Genomic DNA, 24669 nt, shown 5'->3' with positions numbered 1-24669 from the left:
ATCTAGAGATATATATTTAGATTGAGATTCTATAACAAATGTACTTTTCTATTTGATTTGTTGATATATATAAGAAGAAACAACAAACATATGATATATTTGATATATTTTCGGTTAATTGCCCAGCCCTAACTAAAGGTTCTAACACTTTGAACTGCAGACAAGCTACATCAGAGCAGTTTCATTAATATTAGAAACCTTAGCACAAGGTTGAAATAAGCAAATCAGGCATCAATCTGTGCTATGAATAAATGATACATTACCTTATGTCTGCACTTAAGCACCACTCCATATGCTCCTGTACCATGAAGCCAGGGAGGTGAAAGAGAGAGGAAGAGAAAAGGTGGAAAGGGGTCAGACAGACAAAAAAGTGAAAATGTGAGGTATAGTTGGGCATATATAATAGATATATTTATGTATATCTATATATATATACTATTTACTTAAGTAAAATAAAAGTACAATTGTGTTTAAGGACAGTACTTGAGTATATGTACGTAGTTACCTTCCACCACGGTTTCAAAGTGACATTTTGAAACATTTTGCCTTTAATGACATGCCCAAAATAGGTTGAAAGTGGTTACTAATCGGGACACATCGGCTGCACAATTGCCAATACCGATGTCGTCGATAAGTTGAAGTAAAGGCCAATATAGCGCCTGTCCACACACTGACTACACAGGCTGACGCTTGTCATCGCCACAGTGAAACTGTAGTGAGGCTTAAAACAAATTTAAAAAAAAAAACGTTCTGGTGGCTTTAAAATTTGTGTTATGACTGTCCTGTTTGTGTGCATCTACATTTCCAATAATGCACACTGACAAGGGCTCACCGTTAGCGTGAATCATCATCAACGGAAAGAAACAATGTTACACTAACTGTCTCCTCGCATTAGGATTAGGAGATGGTTGCATGTCATTTCTGCTAGCTGGAGTCAGCCAGGGAACGGTGGGTTGAATAGCTGGTGTGATGACGAGTGAGTGCACCACATTTAAAACACTTTACAATTATTCAATCTGAGCAGTTCTCTGACCCGGCCTCAATGCATCATTACTCAGTCATCAAGGAGGAATGATGTGATGCTAGATAAGCTGTAGAGGAGAACGTGCATGACTTTTGGTAGGCATCTGCGGACACCATTCCAATCACTCCCACACCCACACCCACACACACACACACACACACACACACACACACACACACACACACACACACACACACACACACAAATGTGTGCACACATGCAAACAAGCAAAACATTTTTAAATCATGAACACTGTTTTCATGCCAAATATATGAATATATACTTTGTGGTACTACTGGTCAGACTTGCTCTGGGTAAATGTTGTAAAGGAACTACAGGTAAAAAGTACTGTGCACAGCCAAAGGACACAGCCAGGGGGAGGACAGCCTTCATTAAGCTCCTATGGTGAAGTGGCTGGTGTCCAGCAGGTCACAGAAGGAACATTCTGGATTTCCAAGGGCACTGGGGGATACACAATACGGCAGCGGTTCCCCAACTTTTTAGCTTGAGACCCAAAAGAGAAATGTGATGTTTCCCCTGAACACTCACTAACAAAAATACATTATGAATGAATAACTTTAGCCTTATTTTTTAAACGGTGAAAACAGCCGATCTGATATTTTCAATATTTCTTTCTTTCTTTCTTTTTTCATGGAATAGCGTTTTACTATTGGGGGAAAAATACATATTTGTTGTATTTCTTTTTGAAAATCTTTTGAAATACATTATTTTAAATATAGGAAACATTAAAAAGTGGACATTTAATCTTTGCCGTGACCCAAGAATGGGTCCCGACCCACTGTCTGGGAACCACTGCAATACGGTACATGCATATTAGACATTCAGTGTGGAGCTGTACCCACCTTCTCCCACAATGCCAAGAACTTCAAACTTATTCATCACATCACCGGGGGGGAGGGACTCTTCCAGCAGGTGAAACGAGCTGCTTGGACCAGGCGACGGGCAGAGCTTGAAAACAGTCTGATTGGACGGATGCTAAACAACGCCCGCTGTGGAGTCCGGGAGACATCTGGTAAGGGTGTGAACACGCCCCATCGACGTTCCTCTTCTACTCCATCTCTGTGTTTTCCACGCTATCACTCTCTCTGCCAGCCTTCCCTCCAGGTTCTTGCCTTCCTTTTTTTTCTCCCCCCCCCCCCACAGCTGTGACTCAGTTTCCCTCTCTCGGTTGTTTCCGCCTCAACATGAGCTCTTCTCTCCCTAACCTCAATTCTCTGTCATTGCCCTCTGGTTCTCATTTCCGTCCTTCTCGCAAATGTTCTCTCAGCCAGATCCTCCGCACAATCACACCTAAAAAGCAAAAGGAAACAAAAACAGAGGTGCAATGTGTTAAAAAAAGAAAGAAAGAAATGTGCTCAGGAGAGATATTACCTGAACGTAATCATGTGCGGCAGAGGCCAGTGGTTCTCATGCTCAACCTTTTTAATTTCAAGGACCCCCCAGTTTGGTATTCATATCAGAACACGGACCCCCATGACTCTAAGAATGGACCCTTATGGGTCCATTATGCATTTGGTTCCTATCAATAATTTAGCTGGGGACCCCCTGGAACCCCCTCAAGGACCCCTGGGGGTCCCTAGACCCCACTTTGAGAACCACTGGCATAGGCTGAGTGGTGCTGCAGACACAGATGGCAGCTACAGTAACTAGGACATGTACGTGTAAAGTTGCTTCCCGACACATTTAAATCATTCAGGGCTTTAAGACATGGCTTCCACACACTTTAGTCTATCTAAGACTATTCCATCCACTCCCATTCCAACACCCACACACATTCACCCTGCAGCCACGCATCTAACCCTGAAATGGACAAACAATGCTGCAGAGATGAGAGTCCAGGTGGAACTTGGTAAAGCAGCACTCTAAAATTTCACACATGTTAAATTATTTTACTATTTTCGCACTCTCCTTTATTTAAACGCCACGATAGTTTAGGCTTATTTTTAAGTTCTAATTCTAATTATACATTAAAACTTATTCATTTATTTGTTTGTCATTAAATGTTTCGATGAATTGAGTACAAAGGACTCCAATGGAAACAAGGCATAGTGCTTTCTTGGGTTTAAAATCCTCTTAACAGACCTTGAATTGAACTGTACTTCCCTGTGCTTGTCTTTGCAAACTGTTAATAAAGTATTCAATCAATCAATCAATCAAACAAACATTAATACTCACTGCATTGTATTTTGTCATACTGTATCTTCTGTGCTATCTTGTTTTATTGTTATAGGTCAGGGACTTAGGAATGACAATTAACATTCTTGCTAACGCCTAATACATTTACTCTGCATACTTAACTGTACTGTACAATACTGTACTGTATGTACTGCCATTGAATGACTTGTTCAGTAATATATACTGTATATACTGTCCCTCTCAAATAAACAACTAAAGTAAAGTAAATTACAGTAAGCCATGCATGAAAACCATGAAGGGTTAGGGTTAGGGTTATGAAGGGTTAGGCTAACCCTAGGTATGTGGGTTTTCAACTGACTGAAACTATTTCTATATTTTGTTTATCAATTTCTTTGCTCTTTGTTTGGTGTTTAGAACAGCCACAGTGAAACATGTACAAATAATTTCAAATCGTGTTCTGAGGACCCAATTCTCCCTTTGGGAGACAATTCAACGTCGATGAAGACTTAGTTTTGGTTTTCAGAGGTTCTTCAGACAGGGGAGCTTTCAAGTTGATTTGGTTAACGTGCTTGTGTGGGTGGTTTCCTGTGTAGTGTGAGTGTCCCCATTCCCCAACCTATAGCGATGCCCAACCTGTGGGCCAGGGCCCACAGGTGGGCCGGGAGGATATTGCAAGTGCCCCAAAATAATTGGCAAAACACTATGATTTGTGCAAATCTTTGAAATATATATATTTAAAGTGAATGTTTGTAACTCAAATCTTAGCTTCTGGGGGTCCCTCAAACAAAATATTTTGAGATGGTGGTCCGCAGTCCAAATACATATCATTTTGGGGGTCCTTGACATGAAAACGTTTGAGAACCACTCATATAGAAACATAGGTTTTTTCAAAAACTGTTAGGATTTAAAAGACATTTTGTAGAATCGCCCTCAGGTCTTAATGGTTTAATGGAGTTGCTGCTGTCTTAGAGAAGGTGATTAGACTCACTTTTCAATCAATATAATATTTTATAAATAAATAAATATATAGCCTACAGCAAACAGTATGGTAGCAAGCCTATCTTGGCAATGCCAATGGCATGCCTACTTGCTTGATAAATAATGTCTACAATGGCTGCATGGAAATGGGCTGTACAAAACAAAATGGTTTTGATTTTAATGAGATGACGCATATTTCTGGCCAAAACTATTTAGAGAGGAAATGATTCATTAGTCCCTCCATTGTGGACACTAGTCTAGCCTAAAGTGTACTAGATTGGGCATAACAAATCACAGATACATGAATGTCATCTTTCTATTAATTCACCAAATCTCTGTCTCTCTGTGGCAGACTCGTACCGCGAAAAGCGTCCGACTGAAGCTTCTCAAACTTGGCCTGTGTGTGTCTCACTCTCATATGACCCCAAGGTCACCAGCGGTAACCTACGGCTTCCGAGAACTGAAAAATATTTGTATATCTGTCTGGAGTGGGACACACAAATTCTCAGTGTGTTCGGAAGATTGCATGCATCGGCTTCCCTGATTGGCCAACCCAAACCGTTGGCTTCAGGGATTAGGGGAGCATCAAGTTACATTTGTGCCGCTCACCAGTATAAGTCCCTGATTGGCTAAAACGAACCGTCGGCTTAACTGATTGGCAGAGCTTCGCTTAACGCCGCATAGCCAACAGAAAGTGGGCAAAAGCCATAACATGGCTAAAAGAATGATAAAACAAGACCAGGAGACCTGGTTCTGCCAGACCCAGAATAAATTCCCTTTTATGCCCATGTATGGACGAAAGGGGGACGAAATTCAGAGGTCCCTTTCATGCCCATGTATGGACGAAAGGGGGACAAAAAGTGGACAGACTTTTATGCCCATGTATGGACGAAAGGGGGACAAAGCCTCACGTAGGCCGACCCTCTGGGTCTGGCAACAATAATGGCAGCAATGTTGGGATGGAAGGGGAGAAGGAAGACAAGTGGCTGAGATGAGAACAGAAGGCACAGTACGGGAAGTAGGAGAGAGAAGGTCATCATAACGTGTATGATGACCATGTATGTATTCCCCACTTGCATCCTTCCCAACATGCCCCAAGTAGGCCGAGGCGCTGGTCTAGTTCATGTAATATTACTGTCATTCTGAATGCTAGTAACAATACAAATCTGTCACGGCATATGTCACCCAATAGTCATGTATAGCCATATGTTGACAACACTGCTGCTCGTTGTGGCCATATGATCAGACAGTTTGTAAATGGAAAGAAGGTTGAAAGATCTGCAGGCTATACTGAAATATTGATAGAATGGATAGAAATAATAACCCCTGGCAAGGCTGGCAACAAATGTCAGTTAGGATTATCATTCACCACATTATTCGACCTTCGTCTTTTATATAGCCAGTGAGAGCGACTTTTTCCTTAGTGTTTTCACCATAGGTTTATGCAATAACCAAATATACCTAATAATAATAATCGATCATGCGAACGCCTGTTCTGCGTGTGTGTGTGTGTGTGTGTGTGTGTGTGTGTGTGTGTGTGTGTGTGTGTGTGTGTGTGTGTGTGTGTGCATGCGTGCGCGTACGTGCGCGCGCACACACACACACACACACACACACACACACACACACACACACACACACACACACACACACACACACACACACACACACTAGAGAGAGGCAAGAGAGAGAGATGGAGATTGAGTGAGACAGGTAGAGAGAGAGGCACTGAAACTGCGTCTCACATCCCTGCTCTGCGGAGCGCACCACCATTCCATTCCATTCCATTCCATTCCATTCCAATCCATTCCAACACTGTCCACGCGCTTCTCAGCCTACACACAGTAACCAGTGCAGAACGTACAACATGATCGACCACGTTCACGACAGTGCTGTTGCACAACAATATCCACAAATAGCGTTCGCATATATGATCACCCATTATTAGATAGATTTCCGTGCAAACAAAAAGGTGACACTGCTGCCACTGCAGCCCTTTTTAAATGCCTTATGCCGCTGTGATATTATGTCGTCTAACGTGAGGAACCTGTCCGTGAATGAAGCCCCAGCGCATCATCATCATCATCATCATGTCCATGAAAATGATGATGTGGAGAAGACTGACTATTACTAACATCATATGGAACGATCAAACCTCGCGTGGCGTATAAGAGTTGGCCACACACTGAGGCGAACACACAACATCGTACTCACGCACATACAGAACGGATGGAATCCACGGGCATATACCTACCGATGGCGAGGTATCCATGTAGATAGAACATCAACAGTTCTCCAGAACGGCTCCGTGTTCATCACCTCAGCATCAGCTGGTTATAGCAGCAAAATCGTCATTCCTTTTGAGCAACGTTCGTCTTAGCCAATAGCATCAGGGACGTTTCGCTTGTAGCCAATGGCCGTACAGTAAACCAAACTTGTGGTCCAGAAGGCGGGTCATAGTGTGCTGTCCAGCAGATGCTTCTATGGCTTGAAGTATATGTCAGGGGTCTTCAACGTTTTTCAGGTAGGACCCCTTAGCTGAAGGAGAGACCAAGCAGGGACCCTCACTGCATATTGTATAAAATGTAATTGCAGTTTATTAAACTTTTTTTTTTTTTTTAAACGTTTTGTTTATTCGTTTTTGTTATTTTACATACTCATAGGTAGTACAGACAATTACTGAAGCAAATAAGCAAATAAACAGAGTATCTCCAAACAGTGAGAGTAAGATATAAACAACATCCAAACAAAACAAAACAAAAAACAGACAACACTCACAAAGAAAATAATAACAGACAACAAAACAAATACACTTTATTAAACTTTTTAAGAGATTTCATAGGCTACTTCAGCACTATCATCAGTGTTGTGTAGCCTACAATAAATGTTTTCTGTTTGTTTGTTTACACATTATCTTATTAATGTGTATATTTTCAGACATAACCACTTAATGTCTTAATCCCTCAATCAATACTTGGCTCTGTACTTGGTCTGCTCTATTTTCTCTGCACCAAATCTCTTCACAGAAAATATAACTGATCTACAGGCTATGCTATTTTTGACAAAATTAAATGTTCCCCCAGATTAGGGATGCTGATTATGCTAGTTTATGAGAGAAAAAAAAGAAGACAAGATTTAGCAGCCCCCCTGTAACCCCCTAGGGGTCCCGGACACAAAACTTTAACAATGACAATGTTCGTAGAAACAATGATACAACACTGGAGATTCATGAATCATTACAGAGTGGTTGTCGATAATATTAGCACGGAAAGCCTCAACAGGTTGTTTTGCAGAAACTTTCCAAACATTTGGGGCAGAGGATTTCAGGATAATGCATGCATTCAAGTAAAAATACTTTTCAACCCATTCCTGGTGGTTCTCAGTCTTTTTCATGTCAAGGACCCCTGAATTCATGTATTTGGCCATGGACCCCCATCTGAAAATATTTTTTTGCCAGGGACCCCCATACAAGATGTATGTATCAAAAATATTCAAAATGTTTCAAACCTTTTTGAGAGTCTTTGAACATAGCAGATGTACAAGCTCACAAACGTGTCGCGATGTGAGCTTGTAGATCAGCTATTTTCAAATAGCCAATGTATATACTGTATGGGTTGATGTTGATGCCATATTAACAGATTTTGCTGGCGACCCCCTGGAACCCCTTCAAAGGTCCCTGTAGGGTCCTCAGACGCCACTTCAAAAACTGCTATAGAGGGTTCTTGCAGTGGTCCCCACATGAATTTTTGGGGGATCCCCAGATAAACAGTGAAGTGACCATTTGAGGACTTTTAAGACCTTTTTAATACCTAAAAAAAAGAAAAGAAAAAGACCATTACTGCATCAAAAGTAATCAACACACTATAATATAAAAACTGGTCAAACATTGGCCAAATTGTCAAATAATATAAGAAAGAGGTAACATTTTTGAAAATAGACGATCTACAAGCTCACAACGCCTCGCAACGCAAGGCATTGTGAGCTTGTAGATCTGCTATTTTCATAATATTTATCCGTGAAACCGAGTCAAATAAAATGTATAATGCCTCAACTCCTACATTTCCAAGTGCTTGTCGGGGTGGGGGGTGCCCAGTTCAAATATGATTATTTTGGGGGGTCGCGGTCTGAAAAGGTATAGAACCAATGTTCTAGGGACCTTAGAGAATACTCAGGGGCCAATGACAATCTCAATATGTAAGCCACATGCTTACACAGTCAAATCCTCAGAGGTAATTCAACTCAGAGAGCATACAAAATGTATTGTCCATTGTAGTCTACTCTCTCAGAGTTAAATTAACACTCAGAACTAGTATGTATAGCTTAATGCATCCTCTGCAAAATAACTAACAATACAATTTATTGAGAACAAAATGCTATTCAAATTAGAGGTAGGGTAAGTGATGTTTGTTCGTATTTTATTTTTTTAAAGTTCTTTATTCTGATAGTAATCATTGCTACAGAGCGTTTGTTCGGTCACAGGGGTCTCTCGAGCTCTTTAGTAAACAGAATATAGTACATTTTCAGGTAGGTGACAAAATTTAAGCCAATCAGGAGAGAGCACTGAAAATGCATTTTCTTAATAAAGAGCTGGAGAGACATGGGAGACTCCTTTTACTGAACAAACACTCTATAGCAATGATTACTATCATAATATAGAGCTATTTAACACTTAATTTAACCAAAGTAAATCACTTACCCTATACCCTACCTAAGTATATAGGCTATGGTGTTGATAATAATTGTGATTCTGTTTAGAGTATATATATGTAAGTTAAATGGGTCTTTAACTTAAAAAAATAATAATAAAAAGATATTCTAAGGTATAAATATATGTTATATGTTAGCAGATTCACATATATTGCAGTCTTTCACTCACATCTCTATATTGCCTATGGTTTAAATGTTTCTTATAAACTTTCATTTATCAGGAAGTATGTTCTACAGGCAAATGTTGCTTTTTATTTTCTAAGAAAATCATTCATTTCTTCAAACTGCCTGTTGGTAAAATGTGTATGAAGGGCTAGCTAGCCTATAATCAGAATAAACGTTATTCAATCAGTCAGTCCCAATCAATATAGTCTCAATCGTTTTTATTTATTTATTTTTATTATTTTTTCATATTTTTAACTAAGAGCAAAACAGGAAAAGTTAACCACCTAGGCAGCCCATTGCATCTTCATCACTTCTTTCATCAGTCTCAACCCTCTCTCTCTCTCCCTCTCTCTCTCTGTTTCTATCGTGAACTGATAGAAAGACCATTAGCCTACTACATCAAAAGTAATCAACAAACTATACTATAAAAACTGGTGAAACATTGGCCAAATTGGCAAATAATATAAGAAAGAGGCAAAAAGTATGAAAATAGCAGATCTACAAGTTTGATCGGCTATTATCATATTTTTTTTAACCCTAACAGGAAATAGCCATTACAATTATTACTGACACTGTTTTATCGTAGTTCTATAAGAGGATATAATAGCCTACATCTCAGTTAACTGATGAGGCTATTTTTAATTTCCCCTTTCCTTTGACTAATTCAAACACCCCAACTCTCGTGTTTTCGTTTCCATATGCCACGTAGTTTATTATGGAGGACCGATATAAAACATTTAAAACCTGCTAGGCTACCAATTAATAATTCTTAACTCCTTTATACCTCCAGTCGAAAAAATATGAATTACAGCCCTGCGTGTTGGACATGCGCGGAGGTGCACCGAATATGGCGGCTTGGTTGCATCTGATGAAAAGTGAGGAGTCGCTCATCTAAAATACCTTGTCCAAACGGTGGGTATGGCTTTATGCTTCCTAATTAGTTTCTCACATCATAAGTGATTGGATTCGTGCGCGTTATATTTGCCAAGATGTGCACAAAAGCGCCACAGATGGTTATTCATTTCGAAATGTCAGTATGGGCGATAAGAGCATGTGTATTTCTTGAGGACGTTGAGCTTGGTGCGTAGTGTAGGAACACTGGGGCACATTTGCGGGACTCTGCAGTCTGGCAGCATACGTAGCTCTGCTCTAACGCTCTGCCAGCCGCGCTGCTATTCTCATAGACCGAACATTCCTCTACCGTGCGAGGTCTCCAACTTAAGTAAAAGAGTAAACGCTACTCACCGAAACAAAGGCAGTTTTGTTTTGTTAAAAGCCTATTCTCCAGGGTGGGATGCCTCTCAGGACCACACCTTCTCTGTATAATACACTTTTTGGGCAGAAAATAAAATATGTCCGCCAGATGGAAATTATTGTATTTACTCCACTGCGCCCTCTACAGGTTTGGGCTATGGTAATTTATATTGTTCATATCTGTAGAGGGCGCAGTGGAGTAAATTAAATAACTTCCATCCGGCGGACATATTTTATTTTCTGCCCAAAAAGTGTATCATACAGAGAAGGTGAGGTGCTGAGAGGCTTCCCACCCTGGAGAATAGACTTTCAACAACACAAAACTGCCTTTGTTCCGGTGAGTAGCGAAATAGTTGTGTTTATTTTGACTAAAGTTGGAGACCTCGCACGGCAGGAATTTTCGGTCTATGAGCAGAGCAGCGCGCCTGGGAGAGCGTTAGAGAGAACTCACTAACGCTGTGGACCAGGGGGGCTAGCAGTATATGGTGTTAATCGCTCGGCGTGTTGTTGTGAATGAATTATCAATCGAAAACATGTTGGACATAATGACAGTGTGTCGTGTTGCTTGATACAACGTAGCCCGTGTAGTCCAATGTGTCCCCGCCCACAATGTGTTAACCAAAATGAAAATGCGTCACACTTCCTCCAAATTCGTTTTAAAGACATAATATCTTCTACTTCCTCAATGAGAATCATTTGCCCCAGATAACGCAATCCGGGGGGGGCACATGTATTGGTTGTCGGTAGACACAGCCCCCCACCCTCCTTCCCACTCCAGCACCCAGCCACGACAGAACTGCAGTGTATTGTTACTGCCATTAGACAGTTACACGTTCAAGTAACTATACGCATGCTTTTTGATGTGCTGCTGTATTGATATGAAGCGTTTTAGGTAACGCCCACTCCCCACTGCCAAGCAGTGCAGCGGCTTGACCGTGACGCTCATCACGCCCTGCCTGAAGTCTGATGGCTTCACAGCAGGAATCTGATCTTTACCACCAATCACACTCACTAACACACACACACACACACACACACACACACACACACACACGCACACACACACGCACACACGCACACACACACGCACGCACGCACGCACGCACGCTCACACACGCACGCACGCGCGCGCGCACACACACACACACACACACACACACACACACACACACACACACACACACACACACACACACACACACACACACACACACACACACACACACGCGCGCGCGGTGTGTGTGTGTGTGTGTGTGCGTGCGTATATATATATATATATATATATATATATATATATATATATATATATATATATATATATATATATATATATATATATATATATATGCCTATATTAATGCATAGAACAATTAATAATTAGAAATAATGACAATTACAGCTCATAAAGGTACTGTATATGGATAAATAAATAGACACCTATAGGGCGAAGAAAGAACATAGATATGTTCCTGCTTGCCTAGTGAAGAAAAAACAAAAAAAAACTCAAATGTATATTTTGTGATACCAGTGATGAAAAAGTCCCGTTTTAGGTTATCCTCGATCAAAGTCATATAATGGAATTTGCTACTTAATTGTTAAATGATACTGCTGATACTGCGGTGGGAATATACACACAATATATCAATATAGCATACAGTAATTATTTCAGACTGTTTATAAATAACAAAAAAGAATAATCAATTATATAATAATGATTCTTGCATTTAAGTTTTGTTATATTGCTGTATATAACAGTGTAGTGTAGGCCTATCGTAAATATTTTAATTGGGCAGTTAAATAAATGATTAAAAACTATTCATAACTATTCATGAGGTTCAGCCAAAGTCCACCCAATGACTATTTTCTGTAACACAACAACAACAACAACAACAATAATAACAACAACAAAAAAAAGATAAATTGAATAACTTTCTGACATCTGCTGACATCACAACAGTAGGCCACATGTCTTGGGCCCGTTTTCACATCTTTTCTGTATAGCGCTGGTGAGTAGTCCGCTAATCAGAGATCAGTGCTTTGGGAGAAATGGAGGTTGTAAAAATGAAGTGCTTCCTGGTGTGTTTGGGGTGGGGGAGTTGTCTGACCCTTTTGAAAGAAGCAGACAGGCCAGCTCAAAGTAAACCCAGTCTGAAGATGGGTTGGTAGTGGAGTTGGAATCCTTTTCATGTCTAGCTAGCAGACTTCCCTGCGTGCACACCTCTTAATGGCTTTTTATGGCAGCTTGGAATCTTTATGGCCCCTAACTCAAAGGGATTCACAGCTAAAGACTGAGGGGGGGAAGGCAAAGGACAGATAGAATACACTGTACTGGACGCTTAACTTGTTGAGACAACAAAAGTAGACCTCTTCTGTATTTGGAGCGATTGCAACTTCTCTTCCGATTTCCAGAGATTTAATTTGGATTTCATCATTCATCTTGGAATACTTTTACTGCTTTCTCAGCTTTTTGGATTTGATACCATGAAATGACTACAGGAAGCGTAGGCTATGCTCTTATTTTAAGCATGCACTGGATCATTGGACCAGATTTGCTCAGAAGACTTGGGTAACAACTGTATTGTCATTTCAGTAGACTATTATAGAATGTTGTTTCCTCTGACAACTGAACCTGCAAAATACCATAGTTCCATTCCGTCTGCAAACCTGCTAAACAAGTTGATATTATAGGCTTGTTCCAAAAGTATGGGAGTGATAAATCAATAGTTAGTTTATTACAAAAAAAATAGGTAAAAGGTCCAACATTTTCATCTGCAGAATAGAATCCCTGTGTAATTAGAAGTGAGACATTAAAAACAATAGGTGAACTTTTTGGATTACACTGAAGTCATGTTTAAAAAGGACAGAAATCCAAAAGGTTTAGCTGTTCTCATGTCTTACTAAATAAAGCACATCAATCAAAGGTACTTTTTGTTTTGATATTGTGGATACACATGTTCTTAATCAACACCTTTTGAAATGAAAAGTGATCCAAGGTTTTACAATGAAAGTCTGAACTTTTGAAAGTATGCAAAAAGTTTTGCATACTTTGTTGTAACTGGCTACAATGTCTGTATGGATTTATTTTTTCATGTGCACTAAAGGTATTACTCCATCATCATTGTCTAGTAATGTTGCACAGTATATAGTAAAATCTGGAGTCTAAAAACCCTTATGTCTCCATTTTACACGTTCAGAGTTACATTAATGACTTTCAACCTGGCATCCCTATTTTGTGCAAGAAAATTCAAACATGGTGGAAATAGCTTATATTTTCCCACTATTTTTGAAATAGGGTTTAAGGTGGTTAACAATTTGGATATTCCTGTATAATCAGAGTCCTATATTTCTGTAACAGTGACTATATGTAGCCTTGATGTAGCCATCAAATAGTTCTTTAGACATTTTCTGGTGTCAACTTCATACTTGGCAGTAAAGTGATTCTGATTCTATTTCTGATCTGCCACACACAAAAAAAGTGCAGAGGGTTCTCAAAAAAGCAAAGATACAAAGTAAAAAATATGAGGTGGGAGACCACTGTATAATGAAAACAACTGTTTAATACCTTCAAATAGGCATCCTTTACATTACTTTTCTGTGCACACAAACACACAAAAAGGCTTAAAACAGGTAGACTACTTGTATTTTCTATTTCTGGCCTCCCAGGAATATTTCGCCACACAGTTTAGCGATGTTAAGCTCATGAGGATGAACTATGCCTTCCTGTACTCTTGTCTCCAGTGTACGCTTAAGGAATCAACAAGGTCCTGTCCGATTTCGCCGCTGGAGCAGTGCGGTTCCCCATAGTCATCATGGGTAGAACACCACACAGAGGTAGGCACAATCTGCTTCAATAACACTAACATAACTGTGCTTTGTTTAACAGCAACAGTAGTCACTAGCATGAGAGACACCATTTCAATGCAGGTGATTATTAGTTTCATGTAGCCAGACAACTATTCCACAATATCCGAATGTATGACGGAAGCATTTGAAAATTGTGGAAGTAAACAGTCAGGCTTGTGAGACTAGGTGATTATTGAAACAACCTCCCCGTTTGAGCATCCTCAACACAGAATGCAAATCTGTGAGGATTAGCTGCAGATTTCTTGTTTGTGTTATTTATTCATTTTAACATTATGCTCCGTCCTACAGTCATTTCACACTTATAACCCGTAATCCCATGGTACATAGTAAAATGATAATCTATCCATTTGTAACTCTTGAGAGTGTGCAAATGTACATACATACACATTACATTTGTGTAACAGAGTTCGATTAATCCTCAGGACTTTGCAGTGTAGTACGAGTCTGATGATTTAATTGAGGCTGATGACTGGTTGAATCATCTCTCATTTCAGACCAAAAAGAAGAGAGGAAGGAGAGAAGAAGCAGTGTGACAGCAGGATCTGCTCTGGATAAATCCAATGGTTGGTTCTGACCGTGTACATGTTTCATTTGTCTGTTTCCTCTGTTCCTGTTCTACATCCATCCCATTTATTATTAAGTTCAATCCTACAGGTCTGCTTTTATACTCTTAAAGATCCTTACACACTGACATAAATATATTTGAAAAAAATACATATACACAGATATTACGCAGCAATAAAGCGTCACAATTTTCATGCGGTCGACTTTTCATCACGAATAAAGGCATCAACCAGTATGGTTGTATGCCGCTTGTCGCGTCTAGTGTGAACACTGCATGACTACATACCAGTAGCGTTGCAATGATCTGTTCCACCATGTCATATCTAATTTAGCTACATGTCAGTTATCTACAATCTATGGCAAGCCATATGGTTACATAGTGGGATATTTGAGGGGGTAGATACTTTTCTTTGTCCTGTATCAAGGTTTTTAGACGGTTGTAATTAAAAGCTTTCAGTTAACAAAGGTCCATCTTTCCCTATTTGATAGAACCATTCAGTTGGGAAGAATACTTAAAGGAGACCTCCTCCCTCGCCGCCTCCCCTAACTGCTTCAGACAGGTAGCTGTTCATTACAGCACATTTTATAATTATACTTATACTTATACGGTATACTGTAAATGTGGGGGGCCAAGCAAGGACCCTAAAAAGTTCGTACTCCTTTGTAAAAGTGTTGTGAAAGTGGTTAAAATTGATGTTAGAGCATGGCTATGAATGAAGTCCTCTCTGTTTGGTCCCCTGCAGTCCAGGATCCCCCCAATAACTGACTTCAAGGCCGGTATGAAGTTGGAAGCACGTGACCCCCGCAACAACAACTCTGTGTGCATCGCCACGGTGATGGGCATGATGGGTACCCGTCTGCGATTGCGCTTGGATGGTAGTGACAACACCAATGACTTCTGGCGATTAGTCGACTCGTCAGATATCCAACCAATTGGAACCTGTGAGAGGACCGGAGACATGCTACAGCCACCATTGGGTTAGTTAGCATTTAACCAACCAAGCCTTTCACTATATATAGTATAGTTTGTTGTATGCCGAATAGTGAAAATAGGCGAGCGACAAGCTCACAACGTGTCACGATGCGACGTGTTGTGAGTTTGTTGATATGCTATTTGTCATTTTATTTGACAAGTGAGATACTTTCAAGTAGGTAAATGGTGGTAAAATCACACAGACAGACAGATACTGAGATCTCTATTTATGGGCATAAAAGGGACACAGACAGACAGACAGACAGACAGACAGACAGACAGACAGACAGACAGACAGACAGACAGATACTGAAATCTCCCTTGTGTGGGCATAAAAGGGACACAGATAGAAAGTCAGGTACAATGGATATTCTGACAATAGGTACAACAAGTACAATAGGTATTACCAAACCGGGTGGAGCATACGTTCCTGACTTGCATAATTCCCAAGTAGGCCAGTGCCCGCACGGGTTTAGTACAAAAAAAGTCTTACATTTCATCAAATGTTGCTAAAATGAGAAGCTATGTATTACTGAAGGTTAACAGTTACTATTAACTCTTTTAGGGTAACTTTTTTTTTAATTTGAATTATTATTATTATTTTTTAGTTTTCTCACAAAGAACCAGGAGGTAACGTGTACCGAAGATTTACTGCTCCATTCATTTCCTGGTTAACTTATTACTTAAAAATCCTGTATCTCGGCTCCTGTGTTTTACTATGTATTTTTGACATGCGACTTTCAACTGGGTATAACAAGCGAACGGGAGGTCGCCATGACTTTTTTTTTCACGGAACAAACCCTCCGTGATTAGCAACCACCAGGGGATCGAGTATACTGGAGATAAATATTCTGTGACTACTTCAAAAGGTAAGAAAATCGAAGAATCGCTGGCAGTGAGTACACGCAGCCAGAAATAAGTCTTGCAGTGAAAGAGTTAAGATATAACATTTGTGTATTAAATGATTCCATATTTTAAAAGTGTATAAGCATATACCGTATGGTATGTTTTGAAAAAGGCTTGAGCTGAGTCATGTTAGTATATAAACGGTATCTTATACTTCACATGATGTCTGAAGTTTGTTCTTTTGACCTTGTTGTCAGGTTTCAGAATGAATGCGTCGTCTTGGCCCATGTTCCTCTTGAGGACATTGAGTGGAGCAGAAATGGCCCCCGCTTCAGCCTTCAAGAAGGTATTAACCTAATGGATGTAGAGGTTTCATTGTGCATTCACTTTTACTATGTGGTTCATGGGCCATGATTAAGCTTTAAAGCTTAATCATGGCCCATGAATCACATAGTAAAAGTGAATGCACAATGAAACCTCTACGCAAAGATTTTAGTTAAAGATGCTTTATAAAGTATATATTATTCAAACATTTGCAAAAATGTTCAATATTTTTCAAAAAATAGCAGATCTACAAGGTCATCATAGCATGGCACAAAGTGACGCGCTATGAGCTTGTAGATCTGCTATTTTTGAAAGATTGTGACACACGTACACACTCATATAGCTGAAATCTAAAATTACACGTGCTTTCCCCGTTTTAAGGGGTTTAGCTCTGTACTAACATAGCCACATAAACAGTAAGTGTTAGTTTATCTTACAAATGTAACCAAATGGCCCCTTCCAGATTGTTTACATTTCTACGCTCTCATTGTTGCGCTCTTGTGCGCTTGCACGCGCGTGTGTGTGTGTGTGTGTGTGTGTGTGTGTGTGTGTGTGCACGTACATGCATGCGTGTGTGCATGTAGGAACCAGCCAGTCCTGCTAAGAACCATTTCCAACCCGGTATGAAGTTGGAGGCCGTAGACAGGAAGAACCCCTACCTGATCTGTCCGGCCACAGTGGGAGAGGTCAGGGGTCAAGAGATCTTTGTCATGTTTGACGGCTGGCGGGGAGCCTTTGACTACTGGTGCCCCTTCGATTCAAGAGACATCTTCCCTGTCGGCTGGTGTTCCCTGACAAAACACAGCTTACAGCCACCTGGTAACTTTTGTAAGTACTGCTAAAATGTTTTTATTCATTCCATTTGCAAAAGGTATTATGTAACGTCTTATGACAAAAGCTCATGCTAACAATGTAAAACGATATAATCCAACAAAAATGTGACTGTGAAAAGGTGAATAATAAGGATTTGGTCAGTTTAACTACGCTGAAAGATTTCTCCAATGTGTAACTTGGTATGTATGTCAATGATTCTGCTCACCATCTGCAAACTAGCAACTCTTAACAGCTCTTTCTCTGATGAATAGAATTGGATACTCTTGCCCTGATTATGGTATAATTGTAATTATAGTCAGTATTGCAGCTTTAATGTCATTTGGATTGATTGTGCTGTGCTAGTTTAATGAGAAAATGTCTGTTGAAGTTATTCGCCCAGTGAAGTTATTTTGTTTGGATTTGTTTTTGATTGAGGAAATCCCAATTACATGAGGAAATCCTAATTACTGTCGTTTTTTTGAACAAATAATGTTTAGATGTCCTTATCAGATTGTCAGCTGCAAGTCTGCTGATGTGCAGCATTAGACTAAGGGCCAGTGAAGAATAGCGTAGAGGCCGATTATCATTATCTGCCATTATTATTAACTACTCGGCAGCGGGCACCACACTCCCTTGAGTCCTTGCCAAAGTCGGTCTGTCCCATTATGCACATGACCATATATGGGCATAGCAGTCGGATCTGTGGCTCTGGAGAACTGGATCTCCATATATGCCTATATATGGGCATATCGGTTTGTTTATGGTTATGTCTGAGTCATAGTGACATGCCTATATATGGGCATATCAGGTTTGTTTATGGTTATGTGATGAGTGATGTAGCCGTGGTCCGCCCGCTGGCTGGCCCACCCTCCCATTAGCCAGACTTAATAAAAAAGGATTGGCATTAGTAAATACATATTTCTTGCCTTGTCTTGGGAACTAACTAAGAGAGCCTTACCTGAGGATCTAAGGCTGTGTACCGGCTTATGCGGTTCCAGCATATCAGAGATGTAGCTGGGAGACAGGCCTTGCAAGGCTTTAAAAGTCATCATTCAAATCTTAAAATCAACTCTGAAACTCACTGGCTGCCAGAGAAGGTAAGCTAGGATCGGTGTAATGTGATCATGACTCATGTCTCTTAGACTTTGTTGTAACCTAGCTGCAGAATTTTGCACCAGTTGAAGACGGGAGATAACCTTTTTGCTTTTGAAAAGACTCCAATGGGAGTCTTTTTCTTTCTGCCAGGCCTGATATTAGAATATCAGGCCTGGTTTACACATTGGCAATGGTGACGTCAACGTCTACATCAGGCTCAATGCTGATGGAGGTGATCTCAGACGGGCTGTGCAGGTCTATCAGCCGGAGGTCTATCAGCCGGGCTGTGCAGGTCTATCAGCCGGAGGTCTATCAGCCGGGCTGTGCAGGTCTATCAGCTGCTCGGCAGATCAGGTCTGTGCAGACCTTCTGCAGCGAGTTCACGTTGGGGCTGGTGAGAGTGATACGGATGCGATGAATGGCCACGTCAGTCTCAACAGGTGGCTTACCAGAGTCCTTGAAAGCCATGGCAGTTGGAGTGGTCTTGATGATAATGTCCTTTATAGGAGATGGTGGATCTTGGAGGTAGAATCTTGATGGAGACTGAACGACTCCTTATATGATGGATGCTTTATTCGTCCTTGTGGAAATTAATTTTATATGATGTCTGACGGGGATATTCTCATCATCAAAATTATGTCATGATGTGTCAGCCAGCTCCATATATGGAGTTATACAGCAGGTCAGCAATGCCCGAATATGGAGTGAATATAAAAAAAAAAAATTGAAAGTTGAAAATAGGCAACAAGAAGTGAAACAATGAATGAAAAGTTCTAGGGGGTGTAAGTTATGAAGAGGTGAGTTTTCAGTCTAGTACATACGGTACATGCGTTGAGTTTGAGGTGGTGGGAAGGCAACCACTTTGAGATGCCCTCTTCATCCTGTGTGGCAGAGGGAGGGATGAAGAAAAACTGTTGAGTGTCACCAGCATAACAGTGATAGGATAGTTTGTCAGGAGAGATGACAGATCCAAGGGATAGTAGAACTAAACTACCAAACCCACTTCAAAAACGAATTAAAACTAATTACTGAGATTGAAAATAAAAAGTCAAAATGAAATAAAAATGTTACCAGTCTGTAGTTCTGGACTGAAAGGAAAGGAAAGGAATTAGCAGTGGATAATGTGACGGGGAAGGCAGAGAGGAGTGAATGAAGAATTACTCTTCTGTGTAAAATATATTTGATATAAAACCTAGCATACTTAGCATAGCTTTCAAAAGCTACATAGCTGCAAAGTAATTCATATTCATTTTAACTTCAACAACAACTTTATTTGCATTGTAAAATATATGCATATATGGTCATAAAAAGATTGAACATGTCATAAATGTCTACTTAAATAAAGACGGGTGGGTTCTATTTAGTGTTTGAAATGACAAGATACTATTTTGTAATTTGTGTTTGATGGAAGCAATTCCAAATCTCAGGGACAGTCATAATAAAATATAGTGTTGGCTATATACTGTATAGCACCAATTCTTATACATTATCATTCAAAATATAGGTATTGAAATATGGTCCACATTGACATTATTAGATTATAGTTGCAGACAATAAATAGTGCTTCAGAACCAGTTCATGTCATGGGACTGGAATATAACTAGGTTTATCTGGAGCGGTAGGAGCCCTGGAATAAATATAAGTCAAAGACAAAGATGATTATTATCTTATTAAATACTCATTTAGTGCTGTCAAGTGTAGGACATTAGTGTGCTGGTGCAATCAAACTAAAAGCAAACATTCAAGGATACTGCATTCAGGATAGGCATGGGATAAATAATTAACAGTGGGTTTAAAAGAATGCTGGTGGTAAAATAACCTAAAAAAGGATGCTACATACTTTTTTTTACCACTAGAGGACAGCACAAGCATAGATCCTGATACACTGGCTCTGTTGTAGGCCAGTGCTTTGCATCAAGAGGGTATGCAAATTAAGCATGTTTTGAATAATGCAAAAAATCATTCTATGGAGACCACAATGCTTCTCTGAAGATGTACAGTAGCTTGGTTGAGTAGAATTCAGTTTCTCAAAAGGGAGTTTCATCACTTCTGAACCTTTCCTTGTGTGACTATCTGCTTACATGAATGCAAGTCATTTTTAAAGGGTGGCTCTCTCTTGTATAAGTTTGTTCCTGTACACATTTTTAAATGCATAATTATAGTCCTTTATGTGCAATAATATCTCAGGATTGAAAACATTTTAAGATTAAAAAACAAAGTGAGTTTGAGTTAGTTTGTACTCAAAACGTAGTGTTAAGGTCATTAGTTCCTAGTTCCTATGCACTTCCTGTCCCTTTTCATTTCACTATATATTAAATCAAGTGGAATAAAGCAAGTGGAATTGGCGTGTTGTTGTGAGCTTGTAGATCGGCTATTTTTGAGCCCCCTCAAGGACCACTCAAGGACACCTTGGGGGTCCCCGGACACCACTTTAAGAGCCAGTGTTCTAGACCTGGCTTTCTCAACCTTTTCTGAGCACTGACCCCTTTCTGTCTCAAAGGTTCAACTGAAGTATCCCCTATGATTACATTTTTGGTGCAATTGGAATTCACCTTATTCTTGGCCCTTCTCTAGGGCAGCGCCATTGCCCCCTACATGGCTTCATCTGTTCACTTCCGCCCTAGGCTGCACCAACGCTCCTGATTTCGTGTATAGAGGGGCGGGTGTATAGAGGCGCAGAGAGATTGCGGCTGATCCCATTGGTTCACCGATCTGTCTGTCAACCCCCGCCCCGTTAACACAACATTACGAGCGACGCCCACTGCACTCTGGTTGGTTGGGGAAATGAACACTTCCTCATACCCGGTACACCAACGCGTTCCTCCAGGCTTTTATTTTTTAGCAAAACGAAACAATAAAAGTCTGGAGATCGAGGCTACTTCCGCCCTAGTACGCTACTGCCATAGAGGTATAGGCTACTGCAGGCGTAATGCAGGTAATCAGCAGTGTTGCCAGACCTTTCAAGAGAAACAAGCGGCCTGGTCTATGAAAACAAGACCAAAAGAGGCGACTAGGCTAAGTTTTACCACTTTACATCAGCTATTTAAAAATAACAGATCTACAAGCTCACAACGCATCATGTAGATCTGATATTTTTTTTTAAATACTGGAGAAAGAAAGTGAAAGTGAAATTTCCAATATATTTTAAACATTTTAACAACACAAATCTTGCATGGGGGTCCCTGGCAATATTTTCAGATGGGGTTCCACAGACAAATGCATATTAATCTGGGGGACTTGACATAAAAAAAAAAAACATTAGGAAACAAGCCCAAAAAAAACGCAACCCTCAACTACCAACATTTACAAGTGACTTTAGAGAAAAACAAGCCTAAAGTCAATAAGCAGACATGGCAGCAATGGTAAACAGGAAACCCCTTGATATGGGGGTCCCCACCATACATCCTAAGGAAACAACAGATGGAACATATAAGATGTAACATACATTTGTAATGGTTGGCTTTATTCAGAAATCAACCAATTTGGGTTTCACTGTTATAATGGTCTTCTTCACTGTTATATGGTCTTATGTCTAATCTCAATAGTTTCTGCAAATAAATTATATCTCTGCGTTTTCAGCAAATGAATTAGATCTCTGCGTCTGCAATTTGTATAGAAACCTTTATTTTCTTATTTAAAAAATCTTATGAGACCCTTGTATATTTTCCTTACTACCTGAGAAGCTAATGCCTTAACCTTTAATTTACATATTGCTCTGTAAAAAAAAGTATTCCTTAATTGCAAAGTATCTATTTACAAAAAAAATCTAACTGTTTTGTCACCTTTAATGCAATCTGGAAACCTGTTCGGTAAAAAGAAGAAGGAAAATTAAGGTAATTAATGTTATGATATGAATGTTATACTTATTTGAAATTATTTTAACATGTCAAGTGATTTTGTGCCAGTGACCCCAAAACATTTAGCTAGATCCCAATCGGCTCATCTTTATATGGTTGCTGTTGGGCAGAAACCTCATATCTCCATATTTAAACTTTGTATGTCTCTTGTAAATACTTCCTCGTATGACAGTGTCACACAAAAGCAGCAAAAATAACCGTTCCACAAGCTCACAACGCGTTGCATCGTGACGTGTTGATATGCTGATGAGAAGATTATTTGGAATTTGATTTTAACAATCAGAAAATGTTTATCCGTAGACATTATGACAACGGTCTATAAGCATGTTCACTGAGTTACCTCTCAGTGTGCCTGTGCCCATTTTGAGATACCGGATGTGATGCCACCGCCAGTAGCAGCCATGATTAATATGTGTCATCCTATCTATACATCTAATCCAGCATTTTACTACCTTTGTACACTGCTGTGTCTGTTTCCACTGACCGGGAAGCACATGGCTCTAAACAAAACTAAACAAAGCATGGAAACAAGCGTGATTGATGGGAGATGGAGACTGTGTGTGTGTGTGTGTGTGTGTGTGTGTGTGTGTGTGTGTGTGTGTGTGTGTGTGTGTGTGTGTGTGTGTGTGTGTGTGTGTGTGTGTGTGTGTGTGTGTGTGTGTGTGTGTGTGTGTGTGTGTGTGTGTGTGTGTGTGTGTGTGTGTGTGTGTGCAAGCACTTGCACACGCACAAAAAAAGCGCCAAATCCAGTATGTCTGCTTAAGGGTACCACATCATTATCACACATCTGGTTCTAGTCCTAGTTTGTGCCAGGCCCTTGCAAACTCAACACATACCCTTGTTGTGTGTGTGGTTACACTACATCACCGATCCCCAACCTGTGGGCGAGGGCCCACTGGTTGGCCGCGAGGATATTCCCTGTGGCTATTTTCAAATAGCCGATGTATATAGGTTTAAAGGGCTCATGTGTTGCATCTTTTGGGCTTGTTTTCATAAACCAGGCTACTTGTTTCTCGCAAAACCTGTTAACACTGTTGAGAACCAGTGTTTGTGTAGACTAGAGTAGTAGAGTAGAGGTAAGTGAGTAGATGCGTGGGCGATGGGGGTTTGGAGGATGAAGTGATAATGAGCTGATAATTAGCTGCACATCACAATAGAGAGATACTGACAGGACGGAAGACTTCCTCTATTGTTGTTATGAGAATCTTCACATTTCTAATTGCTTTTCATGAAGATTTGACCCAACTAAGAATATTAGAGGCAATCAAGAATTGTAATTATGTGAAAACTGCATAGATAGTATTTATGATCAAAGTTAGTTATTTTCTCCTTTATTCACAGCTAGTGCAATATTTACATTTCAACACGGACATCAGAACTTTGTTTTAATGTTTCTTCAGTATTATTTTCAGTCAGTACTAACACAGTAAACTTTTGACAGAATGAGACATGTATTATATAGTAAAATCATGTTTAACGTGCTAATTTAACATGACATATTAATAATATGTTGTTTTGGTCATTTCATTGAATAATAATAATGATAAATCTTATAAATGATACATTTTAGACATCTTAATTAATCATATTTATTTCTTTATTTCCCTGTCATTATGCAAAATTCTGTTCTTTATCCTCTTTTTTTCATCAAGTAACTAGCCCAATTTTTGTGTGTCGATATAGAAAATTGCAGATCAACTTTATCACTTTCTTATATAAGCTAAATGTTATGCATTGCAGACCAAATCATTGTGACATTATCACAACGGAAGAAGTATTTCCAAGATAGATTTTGCCAGCAGCGTCACATTTGAGCAGTATTATTCATTAACCTTATTTCTGTAGGAACAGACACTTAGAAATATATTATTTTGTTCTAAATATTCAACCACAGGTTGACAAACTAGACATAGCTAATGTTCTGGACACTTTATTTTATTTTGTGTAGATATCCATAGACATTCTACCCGGAAATATCACTCCACACATTTGTTTACAAACATCATCATCTGGTCCTAACTCCTTCCAGAGTGAGATGTCTTTGTACA

The 24669-nt window shown here is 39.8% G+C and overlaps 2 protein-coding genes across 7 annotated transcripts in view; one reads left to right on the top strand and one right to left on the bottom strand.

Annotated features, from left to right (window-relative positions):
• The window catches only part of cdkl5 (cyclin dependent kinase like 5), a 34726-nt gene extending 32709 nt beyond the window's left edge, over positions 1–2017 (bottom strand). Inside the window, exons 1-2 of the mRNA XM_084076923.1 lie at positions 1888–2017; positions 264–298 (exon numbers count right to left, since the gene is read on the bottom strand). Coding sequence (XP_083933049.1) covers positions 264–298; positions 1888–1924 — 72 coding nt within the window. The 5' untranslated portion in view covers positions 1925–2017. The remainder of the gene's footprint in view (positions 1–263; positions 299–1887) is intronic.
• A 7855-nt stretch (positions 2018–9872) lies between these two features.
• scml2 (Scm polycomb group protein like 2) overlaps positions 9873–24669 on the top strand; it is a 32269-nt gene continuing 17472 nt past the window's right edge. For 5 of the 6 annotated variants that reach the window (XR_014602148.1, XR_014602149.1, XM_084077048.1 and 2 more), the window contains exons 1-7: positions 9873–9943; positions 14024–14116; positions 14644–14712; positions 15203–15273; positions 15457–15691; positions 16790–16878; positions 17441–17684. Coding sequence is in view for 4 of the 6 variants with exons in the window: in XM_084077048.1 (XP_083933174.1) it covers positions 14095–14116; positions 14644–14712; positions 15203–15273; positions 15457–15691; positions 16790–16878; positions 17441–17684 (730 nt within the window). In the remaining 2 variants the exon portion in view is untranslated. Of the gene's footprint in view, positions 9944–10575; positions 10623–14023; positions 14117–14643; positions 14713–15202; positions 15274–15456; positions 15692–16789; positions 16879–17440; positions 17685–24669 lie in introns of those variants that run through there. The other variant, XM_084077046.1, reaches the window with a different exon arrangement.

The sequence above is a fragment of the Gymnoscopelus microlampas genome (assembly GCF_963454915.1).
Source record: "Gymnoscopelus microlampas genome assembly, chromosome: 1".
NCBI classification, from domain to species: domain Eukaryota; kingdom Metazoa; phylum Chordata; class Actinopteri; order Myctophiformes; family Myctophidae; genus Gymnoscopelus; species Gymnoscopelus microlampas.
This window is presented reverse-complemented; position numbering and strand designations above follow the sequence as displayed.